Below are 13,222 nucleotides of genomic sequence, written 5' to 3'. Positions count from 1 at the left end.
ATGGTAGTATTATTTCTGTGCTCTCTGAAGATGGTGCAGTTGCTTGTGGGCATGCATCCAACCCATTCAGTCCTGCTACATGGGTTTATGTTGCTGGGGTTTTTGAGTCTTTTGTTTTTTAATCAGGGTGAGGATCTATTTGCCAATATCTCTCCACCACAATCAGTACCATTGTTAAAGTCAAATGAAATCTTGCACAAAGCTGAACAGCCTTTCTCTTTTATGAAGATATGCACAATAGGATCAGTGACAACTGTAGGTTTTTAAGAGCTTGTTGCTGGAAATCTCATTAACTGGAAATTTCAGCCTGTTGTTTTTTCAACCTGACCTTGAGTAGGCTGACTGACAAAGGATGCCATTTTGAGCAGCATTGCTTGACTTTGGCCATATAGTCGTGCTACATGCAAAACCTTTGATGTTCTTTTTTAAGTCCAGAAGTATGGTTTCCTCTCAAAAGTGATGAGAGGGAATGATTAACAATAAAGTTCTAAGAATTCTCTGGATTATTAAGTGCTCTCTGCGTGGGGGCAACTTGTGTTAGAAATCCTTCGCTATCTTCATCTGTTAACTAGATGTCTGATTTTATGGTTCTCTGAGTGGAGAAAGGGTAATTTTTTAATACATTGATGTTGATGGGTGGGCTGCTCATGCCTCTGCCCTGCACAGCACATTTGTCCTTCATGTAATACCATTATGAATGCAAGAAAAAGCCTTTCTTCTAGGTAAAAAGAATGAACAGCCCAAATTTCTGTCTCATAGTCCACTCCATATGCATAGAGAATGAGGATAACAAACTAACCTTTCTACCAGGGGCTAATTGGATTTCACATGGTTTGGAAGCACCACTGATTCACCAGATATATTAAATTCACTTTTAATGTTCCTACTGGGTAGCTTGTCTGGCTATTGTCCTTCCTGTCCCTACTTTTTATCCTATTCTATTTTGAACTGCTCTATTTCCAACACTTAAATAAATACATACTTTGTGCTGCAGCCCTTTTGAGAGCAGCAGTTCTTCTTGCTTGAAGCATTACAAGCTGTTTTGTATATACATGCGTGAATATTTCTTACTCCATTTGAGTAAGCATCACAAAATGAGTCCAAATAATGCATATTGGTTAGAAGTTGGTGTCCCTACTCTGCTTCAGTCACAATATAATAAAATATTCCAAGAGGCCATAAAGCTCTCATAATCAATGTACTGTACTATGCAGCCTAATGGAGAAAATCTGCATTTTTCATTGATAAAAAAATGTTAAGTAGGAGAAATGATGGAAAGTGATGTAAAAATTCCCTCATGCATCAAAGAAAACATTGATCTTGCTGTTTTGTGCAGAATTTTCTCTCCTGAAGATGAAAAAGGAAAAAAAAAACCTCCAATAAAAGAGTAAAGTAAATAGTTGATTGAAACAAATGTAGGTTTGAATGTGAACCATGGGTCTCCATAAATACAAGAGAAAGCTGAGGTCTCTGACTAACATTTTAAAGGATGGAAGTCTCACGTCAGGCTCTTGCAGAGCGAGCAAATTATGCGTGCTGAGATATAGATGGTGGAGATGATTTTTCCTTCCCCTCACAACCTGCACTGCATTGTGAGGGGCCAGCATGACCCTGCTTGTGATGAGCTTCTACAAGGGTGTCTGGCACAGAGCAGAGATGGAGGAACAGATGACAAAGTCCCCTTCCCTTACTGCAGGGTATCTCAGAGAGGGTCCCCCAAGGCACTATAACTGCACTTGCATCCCTGGGCTGGGCTGGCATGCTGGAGTGCTCCCAGTCCATTTGTGGAAACCAACATCCATACTTTTTCTGCTTATCTTTCTATTACTTATCCATTTTAAGCAGCATTTTTTCCTAAAAACAGATAAGTAATTTTCTTTCTGTGAATGCAAATGTGGAATCTATTGAGTGGGTGTGTGCATGCTTTAAAGAAGCAATTGAATCCAAATTGAATCCTTATTTTTAAATTCAGGAAACCCGAATCTAATAAAATGTAAATCAATTCAGTATCTGCTTTGGGCTAGCAGTCTTCAGACTGTTACAAAAAAACACCCTGCATTAAGTGCTGTGCATTCCAGTATTAACATCTTTATTTTCCATTATGTCTGTTTAACTATTAAGTCTGAAATCTTTTCCTTTCTGGACATGTGGTGAAAAGCTTGTCAGAGAAGAGAAAGCAATTCATTTAAAATCCATTCAGCATGTCCATTCATTGCTGATATTCACTCTGACACATGACCTTGCTGAGTCTTCTTGTGGACAAGCCTGTATATGTTTGGTTGCTGTACCATGCTTTTTTGATTGCGAGCGCACAACTGATTAATTGTACAGCAGGGCTGCCTTTGTGATTTAGAGTTGTGGTTATTCGGACATGAAATAAGCATGCCACTGCCAATTTGACTTTGAGTGCAGGTGTCGGAGTATAAGTAAGTCCACTGGATTTCCCATTTAGTTTAAACTGAGTTAAAGCACGGTTTAGTCATGTTCTCACCTTAGTAAAGTCCCAGTGCCTGTTTAGCTGCTAGTCCTGCTTCTTTAGCTCCACCTAGCACTTGAGCGTTGAATGAGAAAGGACATCAGCAAGTTTCTGAAATGCATTGTCTTCAGCTGACAATTTTATAGCAGTTACAAAAGTACCGTCAAAAATGCTTTGGAAAATGCATTTCTCCTCTTCATTCTGCTCTTAATAGGCTTTATTTGTGCATAGCATGCAAATTGGATTCTAGAGCCTTTCTGGCCTTAAAAGAAACTGCTTCTGAAGACAATTTTCCCACACTCAACTCTGGAGGCTTCTAAGCTCGGCTAGTATGATGATTTTAAGAAATCCAATAGACATCTCTTTTCTTTGAGCACAACTATTAGATCTGCAGAAAATTAAGGAACAGTTTGAAGATGGCTGTCATTTTCTGTTCTGCCATCTAAATCCCTAACAAGAAGGTTATTACAGTGGGAAGAATTAATTTTTTTTTATGACTAAAGGAACAGTAGAAATCTTGCCCTGGCTCTCTTACCCTAAGACTTACACAGAATCAAGCAGTTGGTTAAAGGTAGAAGTCCTGAGATGGGATATGGTCAGCCCCTAAGTCAGACTTGTGATTGTGTCATTCCAAATAACCTTTGCCAGATCTCTGCTAGCCATTTAAGCAGAGGTCTTTGCTCATTCCACAACATAAGGAAGAGATGGAAAATCGGAGGGCAGGAGTACGTACATAAATCACTGTTCTGAATAATCACCAGCTACATCATCTGACCATTTATCTTTCAGCCTGACCTGGCTCTGTCAAGCTAAAAATAGGAACCTTTAATAAAGGCATTTCTCAGAAAGGTGAAGAAGACAGTTCAGTTAACCCCCCTGGTGATGTATCACTCTTCACAGACACTCTCTGTGTGCTTGACAAATGGTGATGGCCAATCCAGGCTACTGGAGGTCTCCTGCCTAAGTGCCAGAGCTCAGTCCAGCAGTGGCAGCACCCACAATGCGGCTGGAGCCTTTGTTACTGCAGTGACAACCTTCACACTGCCAGCAGTAGAGTGACAGAGAGGCAACGTGTTAACCATGTGTGCTCTGCAAACTGTCATTCTGCAGGTTATGAAAGGGAACAAAAAGTGCTTGGTTAGCGTAACACCCTTATAGAGCTCAGGAGGTTCTGCACTGGTAGGTGACATAGACTAAGTCTTCAGTCTTTTGATCTGTAATTCTTTTCAGTTATTTCATTTATTACTGAATTGCAATTTTGAAATGCTCCTGCTGCCTCGTGGAGGATGGTAGGAATAGCTGGTTATTCAGCTGCACACCAATATCCTGCAAACTGACCACTCCTTTTCCAGGCAAACTACAAATATCTATATTGGAGACATTTCAGCAAACTGTGAGCTCACTTCTAGCTCCATTTTGTGAAATGGTTTGTTCTACAGATGCTGTGTTAAAGTGAACTAGAAGGCTCAGCATCGCTCCAAAGGACATATCCTTCCTTTCCACAAATAAAATGGCTGCAGCAGACACTAATGGAGAGTCAGTGCAGAAATCCCCTCCTGGAAATCCTGACTACATTGTTCTCTCAGAGAAGGTTTTTCTAATATACACACAGAAGGATTTCTTTTAATGAGGAAAGAAACCACGTTTAAAGAAAACCAAGGAACTGTGAATGGTCTTGTGCTCCCTAGAATTTCTTGATCTCTACTGACTTCTGTTTCTTCCCTAATATATGCTGTAAAGTTTAAAAAAACATCAAAACTTGACACAAAGAAAAATGTCACCAGCTGATCTATTAGAAAGAATTACTTTGTAAGAAATAAATCTGTGCTTCATCTACTGGAGTGTGAAGATTTAACTTCCTTTATTGGCTCTGCTTAAGCTGCAGGAAATGGAGAGAAAACATTTCATGCAATGTGATCTTTTCTATGTCAATATTATCATTTCTGTCTTGAATTTCAAATTAAATATTATCTTTCTTTAAACAAAGGCTTGGAAACCAATGTTATTTATTCTCTCTACTGTAATTATATACATAGGTTTAATTTTCCATTATAGATAAAATTAATAATAAAATTTGCAGATTCAAAAAGACAACATCTTACTAATTTCATGGATGCCAGTGCCATTGCAAATTGTGCATAAGAACCATAAACACAGCCACCATTTTCAGGTAGCAGCACAGGTCTGTGCACTGGCAGAGTGCTATCATTTTTCTGCCCTGTGCTTTAATGAGTTGATAGCTAACAGCAAAAGGAAGCATTTAAAACAATGATTTTCAGGTTGTCCACTGGGGTAATTTCTTTCCAGGGTTTTCATGGTGCTCCAGACTAATTATTGGATATAATTAGAGCAGTTGATTAGGGTAAGCTAAAGCAGAACATGTACTTTTAAAATAGTCTACAGTGCCTGGGGACAGACTTGTAGTATTTTTTTTTCTTCTTGAGAAAATGTGAGAAAAAAAGGCTTTCAAAGAGTAGAGATCAGAAGATTCTTAAGGTTATTCTGGAGTCACAAAAATCCCCTGAGCCAGCTAATGCAGGGTAGAAGTTCAGTACTGCTGGGCTGACACCCCTGGTGAGTTTCCATACCGGCTGATGAGGTTTCCAAGCAGCTGTCCCAGCAGAGCAGCTCGCAGTCCCTCTTCCCGGCTCCATGCCCTGCAGGGATGTGTATGTCTGGGGCTGCTCTCCTGGTGTTTTTCATCTCCTGCCCACACTTAGGCTTGGGAGCAGTAAGATCCAGCACTTAAGTCGCATGTTTTCACAAAGCAAGTTTATTCTAGCAACTTTATATAGACAGTGATGCATATGGGTTATGCTTCAGGGACATACAGCGATGACCAAGGATTTAAGTTTAATAAACAAAGGGTAAATAGGAAATACTATGCACAGTGAAGAAAAGCAATGTGTCTGACTTAGAATTGCATGAAGTGACATTATTTTCTGAATTTTTAATGTTTTCCATTGTTTGGTGAGAGAGGGGTGGGATTTTGTCTGTCTTTCCTTACAACAAAAGAGAATGAATAAAACAAATACAGAAGTTATTATTTCCGTAATATTAGGAGCACAACAAATGGGTTTTGCGGTTTTATCTATCAGCCTCCAGTGCTCAGCCAGTTTGCTGGTCACAATTATAAAACATACATATTTATCTACTACTTGAAGGGGCAAGAATGCAAGAAGGTGAATTGCAAGTATCTCTGCTTGACGTGATATCATATTTGTCCTTGTGCATCTGTCACGCTTAGATACTTGATCTGAAAGCCTCCTTGGTTGCCTGGATTTTCTTTTTGCTTGTGGTAACGGGGAAATATACCCTTTGACTTGTAACCTGGAGAGGGCGAAAGCCCCTCTGGGTTCTTTCTGATTTCATCCAAAAGACTGCGGATTTTTTGAACCCTTACGTTGTGATCTAGGTTTGCACAGCAGTTTCCATACAGAAGAGTGATCTAAGCAAACCACAGTCTTTTCCATGGAATACGTATGGTACTTAGAATTCAGATGGGAATGTGGGTATTGAGCCAACCCCAATTATTTGCAAATGAATCAGTGGCACACACCCTCAGGGGGGACTGTAATAGCAAGTGCTCATTTGAAATGTCATCATTCTGTGGGGGAATTCTCAATAAGTGATGTGTTAACTATTTGCATCCTAATTTCAGGCAAACAGAAATTGCAGCTCACTGAGTTTGTAAAGAAAATTCTGTCTTTGATCGATGCCATTGCAGATTTCATCTGGCTCCATTTTGAAAGTCGTGCAGATGTGAAAAGGAGGCTGTTCGCTAATGTTTGGCATTGCAAACAGAGCTGGCAATCCTAATCAGTGCTTTAATTATGCATTATGTTAATCAGTGTGAAATACTGAGCCCTCTTTGGACAGCCAAAAGCCTTCTTTATATTTTATTTATTAGAGTTGGAAATTAACTTTTCATAGTCCAGCTCCAATAGATCAGTAGATATGGAAATTCAGCTCTGTCTACAGTAAGTTTCTCCACTGCTGTCTCCAGGGCTTCCTCTGGTTCCTTGCGATGCATTTGACCTCTGTGAAGACCCCAGTGGCCAGGCATGGCAAAACACTGGACCTCAACAATCTGAGATCTCTGTTACAAATGTTGGTGCCAGTATTGCAGTCACTTGCAGTGGTCTGGTGAAAAAGCTGCATTTTTTTGTTTTGTTTACTTATGTCTTTCAGGTGCAGCCCTGTGCTGCTGGGCTCACCTAGGTCACAGCTGTGCTGTCATTGGGCTGATGCTGGAGATGTCTCATGCTCGTGTGCTAGCATGTTTTTCTCCTCCTGACACAGTACTTAATCAGTAGGTGGCTGGGATGCCAGGACCTTAGGATAAACTCTCAGCAGTCAGTTGTGTACAGGCACTTTGGTGTCCTCTGAGCCTGTTTCTGTACTGAACACTTGCGTTTTGAACACAAAAGGTTTGATGTTGGACTTTCCAAAGCGTTTTTTCCCCTCTTAAAAATAAGAGTTACTTTGCACTTCATGAAAGTTTTCAGAGCATTCTGTGAAGATGAAAAAACATCATCTTCCTTTGCCTCAAAAGAGCACCTGCCAGCTTGCCAGGAGTCTGATTAATTTTCTGCAATATACTGATGACAAATCTGGGTGTTTAAGGTTCTCCCTGAAGAGCAATGATGTGCACATTCTCCACATGTCCTTGCACTGAGAAGACTTGAATTAACTTTAGGTACTGGAGATAGCACAAAATCATTATCATGAGTTAATGTGTAATTACCACTGGTTCCAGCAGAATTACCCGTGGCACAGTTATCCTGCTGCTGTTGTGTTCATTAAATTGCATTCATTATTTCACTGGTAACTGCAAATTGCCATGACTGTACCTATGTAAATATCAGAATATGTCATTATTCACAATGTAGCACCTAGAAGAATGAATGTTGAATGGCCACCAGCAGTGCTGTCCTTGCTGATACAAACATCCCACAATAATGTTCCCAGTTTTTCAGGCCAACTTGCTGCACAAGTGCTGGGGGGACATGGGAAAGGAGGGAAGGCAGGTGGGATTAAGGTTTTCTGTCCAGTTCTGCAGGTCCAAAGTGATTCATAGAATCATAGAATGGCCTGGGTTGAAAAGAACCTCAAACACCATCTAGTTTCAACCACCCTTCCATGGGCAGTGTCGCCAACCACTAGACCAGGATTACCTGCTAATGGTTTTGGAAACACTTTCTGTAGGAACATGCTGTGCCCAGCCACTCTTCTTAGCAGTCCTTGAGTTTCTAGGCTCTGTTGGTACTGAAATACTTGTCAGCATGGGTGGTGGTGACAGCCATGTTTACCAACCCAGCGTGGGGGCACCCTGCTTATTATTTTAGAATTAGCTCAGGAATGCCTGTGTCATTCATTAGGATGGCTAACATAGCCTGTCAGCTCCTGAAGGGATTGGAAATTCCATACTTCATTGGATTTTGCAGGGTAGCTGCATTTTTTTTTTTTTTTAAATTACACTGTTCCACTTGATTTGCAGGAAACAGGACCATGTAGGTATGGAATTGGGGAGCAGCAGAGAGGCAGTGCCTTCCTGTTTAAATTTAAACTGAGCCATGTCAGAACGTTGCTAATTAAAAATAAAATGAATGACTTTGCTCTCTCTATAGGTGACCTGTCTCCACGATTTCTTTGGGGATGATGATGTGTTTATTGCCTGTGGTCCCGAAAAATTCCGCTATGCACAGGATGACTTTTCTCTGGATGAAAGTGGTAATGTTGAACACACACTGTTCTTCAATCTGTTCTTACTTGACTTCCATTCATTTGCTTTTAATAGGTAAAAGTGCTGCATGCTTTTGTTCTTTTCTGTATGACCCAGTACATGGAATTCATCATCCTTTGGTGACACAAAGTACAGTCAGTGGATATTGTAATTGGGCAAACACTGGCTGGGATGGCCCATTTCAAAACAGATGGACTCCTCCACTCTACCATCATTTTTACATTAATGACAAAATCTGGTACTATATATCCTTTAAACTTGTTCAAGTTCCAATCAGATTGAAACATTTTTGAGAACTGAGCAGTAGAACACTGATCTCTATTTTTCTACTTGGAACACAAATACACACAGTTTGTCACTCTTGTCCTTATGTACACATGTCAACATTAAAAATGGGAATGAGCACAGTTAAAAAGAAAAATCATTCCCTTTATTACTTTCTTCTGTTGATTAAAAAAGGAGGGCAATGTTTGTTAGGTGGGATTTGGACAGCACCATCATTTGTCCAAATAGCAACCAGAGATCTGTAACAATATGAGTCTCTTTGATCAATTAAACTACAGAATCTCTGATTTCACAGAATATGCAGAGCTTGCTTGTAGGAGTTACCCTACCTGGCAACTGTATATACCAACAGCACAGGCTGTTTGCTGGTGCCAGCAAGTGCAGCAAGAGTACATGAATGCAGTTGTGACCATTTAAACTGGAAGAAAATATGGCTTCCAAACATTACTTACAAAAGCTTTTAGGTATACTGTGTAAGGAACAGAAACTGCATGCTATCTTGTATGCTACAGACTGGCTCAGTGTTGAAGACTTAAGAGAATTTTTGCTGTCTACCAAGAGGCAAAGCAGCCTCTAAACTTCAAACACTGCATTTTTATGACTCCTTAGCAAGGCTGGATTTGTTTGATGCTGGTACTTCAGACCTGTGTACTCCAGATGAACCCATTTGGTGGTCTTGGGTATTTCAAAGTTTCCAGGAGTCAGCTGAAACTTTGCAGACAGAGGATAAAGCCTGCATCAGGCTGGTGAAGCAATCTGTAATGTGAGCTTCATATTTTATTTTAACAGTCAGGAGTTGAGTCAGCTCAGCAGGGATTTCCACATATAAAACAAATTGCACGTAATCCTAGCAGAACAACTTCATGGGAAGCTCAGCTCTCTGCCTACACTCCTGGTTTCTACTACTTTTTCCAGCTTGGATTTCTCTAACAAAAATAAGGCAAGCTTGCTGTTGGGCAGGTACTGAGCATCTGCAGCTCTCTGTTGTATTTTCAGGAGAGTGGGGATGCCATGCCCTTCCCAAGAAACGGATGGGGAGCTATTAGCCAGCAGCATTTTCCCATTATCCACCCATCATCCTTCCTTGTTATGGATCAGATGCTGCAAAGAGAACCTGAAGTCTTGTGGATGAATGTCACTTATTAAAATCTCTTCTGTCATGGATACTTTCCTGTTGGGATGACACATACTTGAATTGCTGGCTATTATGTTCGCTCTGGCAGGACATCAGGAAACAAAAAGAGAAATACCATGAGAGGATTATGTCATCTTTTTCTTTCTGACTGCCCACCACAGCTTCTGCCCTATAATCCCTGTTGCTAAGCACCTTCCAGATGTTGCTGCTCTGTCTCATTCATACTGGCTGGCTTCAGCATCAGCACACTGAAATGTCACACCCCACACTGCTAAGAGGCCTGCTGATACTGATGTCAGCACAATCAGATGTCCACATTTATTACCTTGTTACAAGGCATACTAATGCTCAGTAATTGCCTTTGGTGTGCTGACACTTGCTGATGGCTGAGCTGGAGAAATTCATCAGAGTCAGCATTTCTGTGCTGGTAAATGCAAAGCTGAGCTTCTCTGCAAGGAATTATCCTTTGGGGAGAAAATGAATTTGAATAAGCTTTTTTAAAAAGGCAACAAAATATTTTAACTTTTTTAGGTTTATATTTTAGGGAGCAATTTGGATGACTAAATACTGATGTAACATACTTTTAAATTCCCTTGGTTTCTGAGAAACCCATATCTGGTGCACAGACATTGCTGATCCAAGTGTTACACTCTTTTGTTAAGCAGCTACACGTAAAAGCCTTGAAAAACATTACTTTTGCAGTGCCTGAAGATGATTGTTCCCCATGTTTTGGTTAGGCTGATTAACACCAGAAGCAGTTATTTGCACATTCTTCCAAGTGGCTATCATAGAATTCTATGATTCTATGATTCTATCTCAGACTGCCTCATCAAACATTATTATTTAGAACCAAGGACATAAGAAAATGGGGAAGTTTCTGTTCTGAAGCCCTACAAGGCCTTCTCCTTCTCTTCTACCTGGCATCATCTGTGAGAAGTCAAGTACCTTAGGAAAACAAAACAAAACAATTTATATCCCTAATTTACAGTTTCCAGAATCTATTTATTAGGAGAGAGAATAAACTTAATATGGGTTTAATTATTATCATGCATCATCCCTGGAGCACAGGGAATCATCCCATCTGGAAGAAGAAGAGACTGACTCTTGACTGTCTGAGAATGAGGAAAGCCTGGGGAAAAGGTTTAGGGCAATTACATTTTCATATATATTCTGATATATAAATAAAATAACACATACATTTCGGACAGACTACTTGTTTTCAATTGACCAATTATGTATCCATCCACTATATTCTGCTTCAGTTACTTCCCATTAAAAAAGCCAGGTCAAGGGGATTCTCAGTGCAGCCCATGCATGCTGAGCTGAGCTTTTCTATAAAAATCTTCCTGTGAGTGGAACATCTAATTTACATCTTTAAAAAATACTTGTTTTTCGTGTGAGGACAATTGCTTATAGGAGATAAGACCAGTTAGAATTTGACAGAGAGGGAATTCCTTTTTTATTGCCAATTCTTAACTGAGATAAGTGAACTTTGGGAAGACAAACTACTTTTTCTATCAGTTCTGAATGTCAATAAACCTTGTTGTGAAGACCTGAGATGCCTGAAATCCTGGAACACATACAGATTTGTTAGCATTTCAGTTCCCTTCTGCACAACACTGTAGATCATGTTTACATTTTCCCCTCCTCCTGGCTCGTATATTTTTTTAACAAAACACAGTTGGGGCTCTCATCTGCTCATGCATTTAAACACATGAATCTATTGCATTTGTTTATGTAAACCTTTCTGAAAAAGATGACCAACCAGCACAAAGGGTGTATTTTGTAAAACCATTTTGTTGACTTTGCTTTCCACATCTGTAAAGGGCAGCTTGATGAAAACACAGAAAGAGCGTGAAAGGGCTGAAGGCCTCCTAGGTCACAGGTCCCACGCACCACTTACCTTAAAGTCATGCTACCAGCTGTTTGCTGGCTTTATGCGCCTGCATGAACAGTACTCATCGCTCCTTCTGCTGGGTCTTCATGGGAGAGTTTTGCAGATTAACTGGTTTTGACCTGTTCTTTCCTCAGTAAATGCTGACTGTTTTCATTTTGGTCTCTAGTTGGTGGGCATCAAGGCAGGGGAAAAGGCAGAAAACCCTTGGTAGGGCACATATACAAAAATGTTCCCTGCTAGGGAGAGAATCCTGATTTTAATGTACAGTCTCAGTGCCTCCTCTAGAGGCTCTTCTTTTTAACCTGTCCCTAAAATGTCTCATTTTTACCTTGGAAATGCCAGTTTTCCCCTTAGTGTTGAAGTTTTCTTACAGTTTTTTGGAAATAGAAAGCCACTAAACCACCCATGAGTTTCACAGCTAGCGCCCATAGGTTGTGAGAGTAGGTAGGGAAGTAACCATGGTTACTGTCTCTTTTCTTAGAGTGCCGGGTGATGAAAGGGAGCCCTGCAGCTGCCACGGGCAGTAAGTCATCTCCTACCCCTCAGAAGAGCTCAGCAAAGAGTCCAGCCCCAATGCGCCGCAGCAAGTCTCCAGCTGATTCAGGTAACCATCAAGACGGTGAGTGATTGTTTTCTGGATCTTAACTCTGCTCGAGATGAAAACACGTAGCGTGTGACTTTGAGAACACTGTCCTTGGATGTTTGCATTTGAGACTCTGGCATATTTTAAACACAAGATGATATTGTTAGCATACAGGATCACTAAATAAATATCGGAGAGGAAATCTCTGGTTAGTTAAGTGCAGTCAGGCTTTGGGATCATACCACCCACAGTCTCACAGCCTCTTGCCCTAAAAAAAATTTAAAAGGAAACATTTCCATTTTACAGACGGGAAATTGAGGTTTGCAGTGCTCTTGTATGTTCCCTGTAGCTACAGACTGTTTTGGAATAGCCTCTTGTGTAATGCAAATGTTAATTACTGCACAAGTCAGAAATGTCCTCTCTTAATCACCATTTAAAGAAGACAAGTGACCTTGCAGTTGAGGATCTGGTGATGGGCTTATTGATGTGATAGAGACATTCACTCAGTAATAGAAGAGAAAGAAAATGGTAATCCTCATTCACTGCAGCAGCTTTCACCATTTGAAATGCTGCCCTGCCTCTTCAGTATCAACTGGATTGGCAATATAGCACACATGGAGAGCTGCAGAGCCTGTAGATTAGAGACCTGGCTGGTAATTGGTAATTTTTAGAGTACAATGAAGAGAATGGGACTCTAGGTGTGTCATCTGTTCCACTGTCCTTTCCAAAAGAGAGCCAGGTATGGGTGTTCATTAAAAAGGCCAAATCACCACCTATATAAGCATTTCAAGATTCTACACAGCTTTATAAATTGAATTCAAAATTCAAGTGACCCACAGTATTATCACAGGCTAAAAATAAAGCAGAAATTGTTTTCACCTTCATGGACACCCACTGCATATTGCATGTGGACACCACAAAACAGCTGACCCTTCAGTAGACATTGGATTACTGGATGTAAAATTCTCCTAACGGTATTCAGTAAGATTTTCCCCATTAAGCAGTTAATTTGTTTAGGGTCTCTTGATGTTCTTTAGCTACTTAAAAAGATGATGTGAAAAAAATGTGAAATTTGCTGGCACATGCCAAGACTGCTTTAA

At 40.3% G+C, this 13,222-nt stretch overlaps 1 protein-coding gene across 1 annotated transcript in view; it reads left to right on the top strand.

Annotated features, from left to right (window-relative positions):
• DCX (doublecortin) overlaps positions 1-13,222 on the top strand; it is a 125,011-nt gene that overhangs the window by 89,837 nt on the left and 21,952 nt on the right. The window contains exons 5-6 of the mRNA XM_052673262.1: positions 8,107-8,209; positions 12,021-12,158. Coding sequence (XP_052529222.1) covers positions 8,107-8,209; positions 12,021-12,158 — 241 coding nt within the window. The remainder of the gene's footprint in view (positions 1-8,106; positions 8,210-12,020; positions 12,159-13,222) is intronic.

The sequence above is a fragment of the Tympanuchus pallidicinctus genome, unplaced genomic scaffold, assembly GCF_026119805.1.
Source record: "Tympanuchus pallidicinctus isolate F22 unplaced genomic scaffold, pur_lepc_1.0 scaffold13, whole genome shotgun sequence".
Classification (NCBI taxonomy): domain Eukaryota; kingdom Metazoa; phylum Chordata; class Aves; order Galliformes; family Phasianidae; genus Tympanuchus; species Tympanuchus pallidicinctus.
The sequence above is the reverse complement of the archived record's forward strand: the minus strand, read 5'-3'. Positions and strand labels throughout refer to the sequence as shown.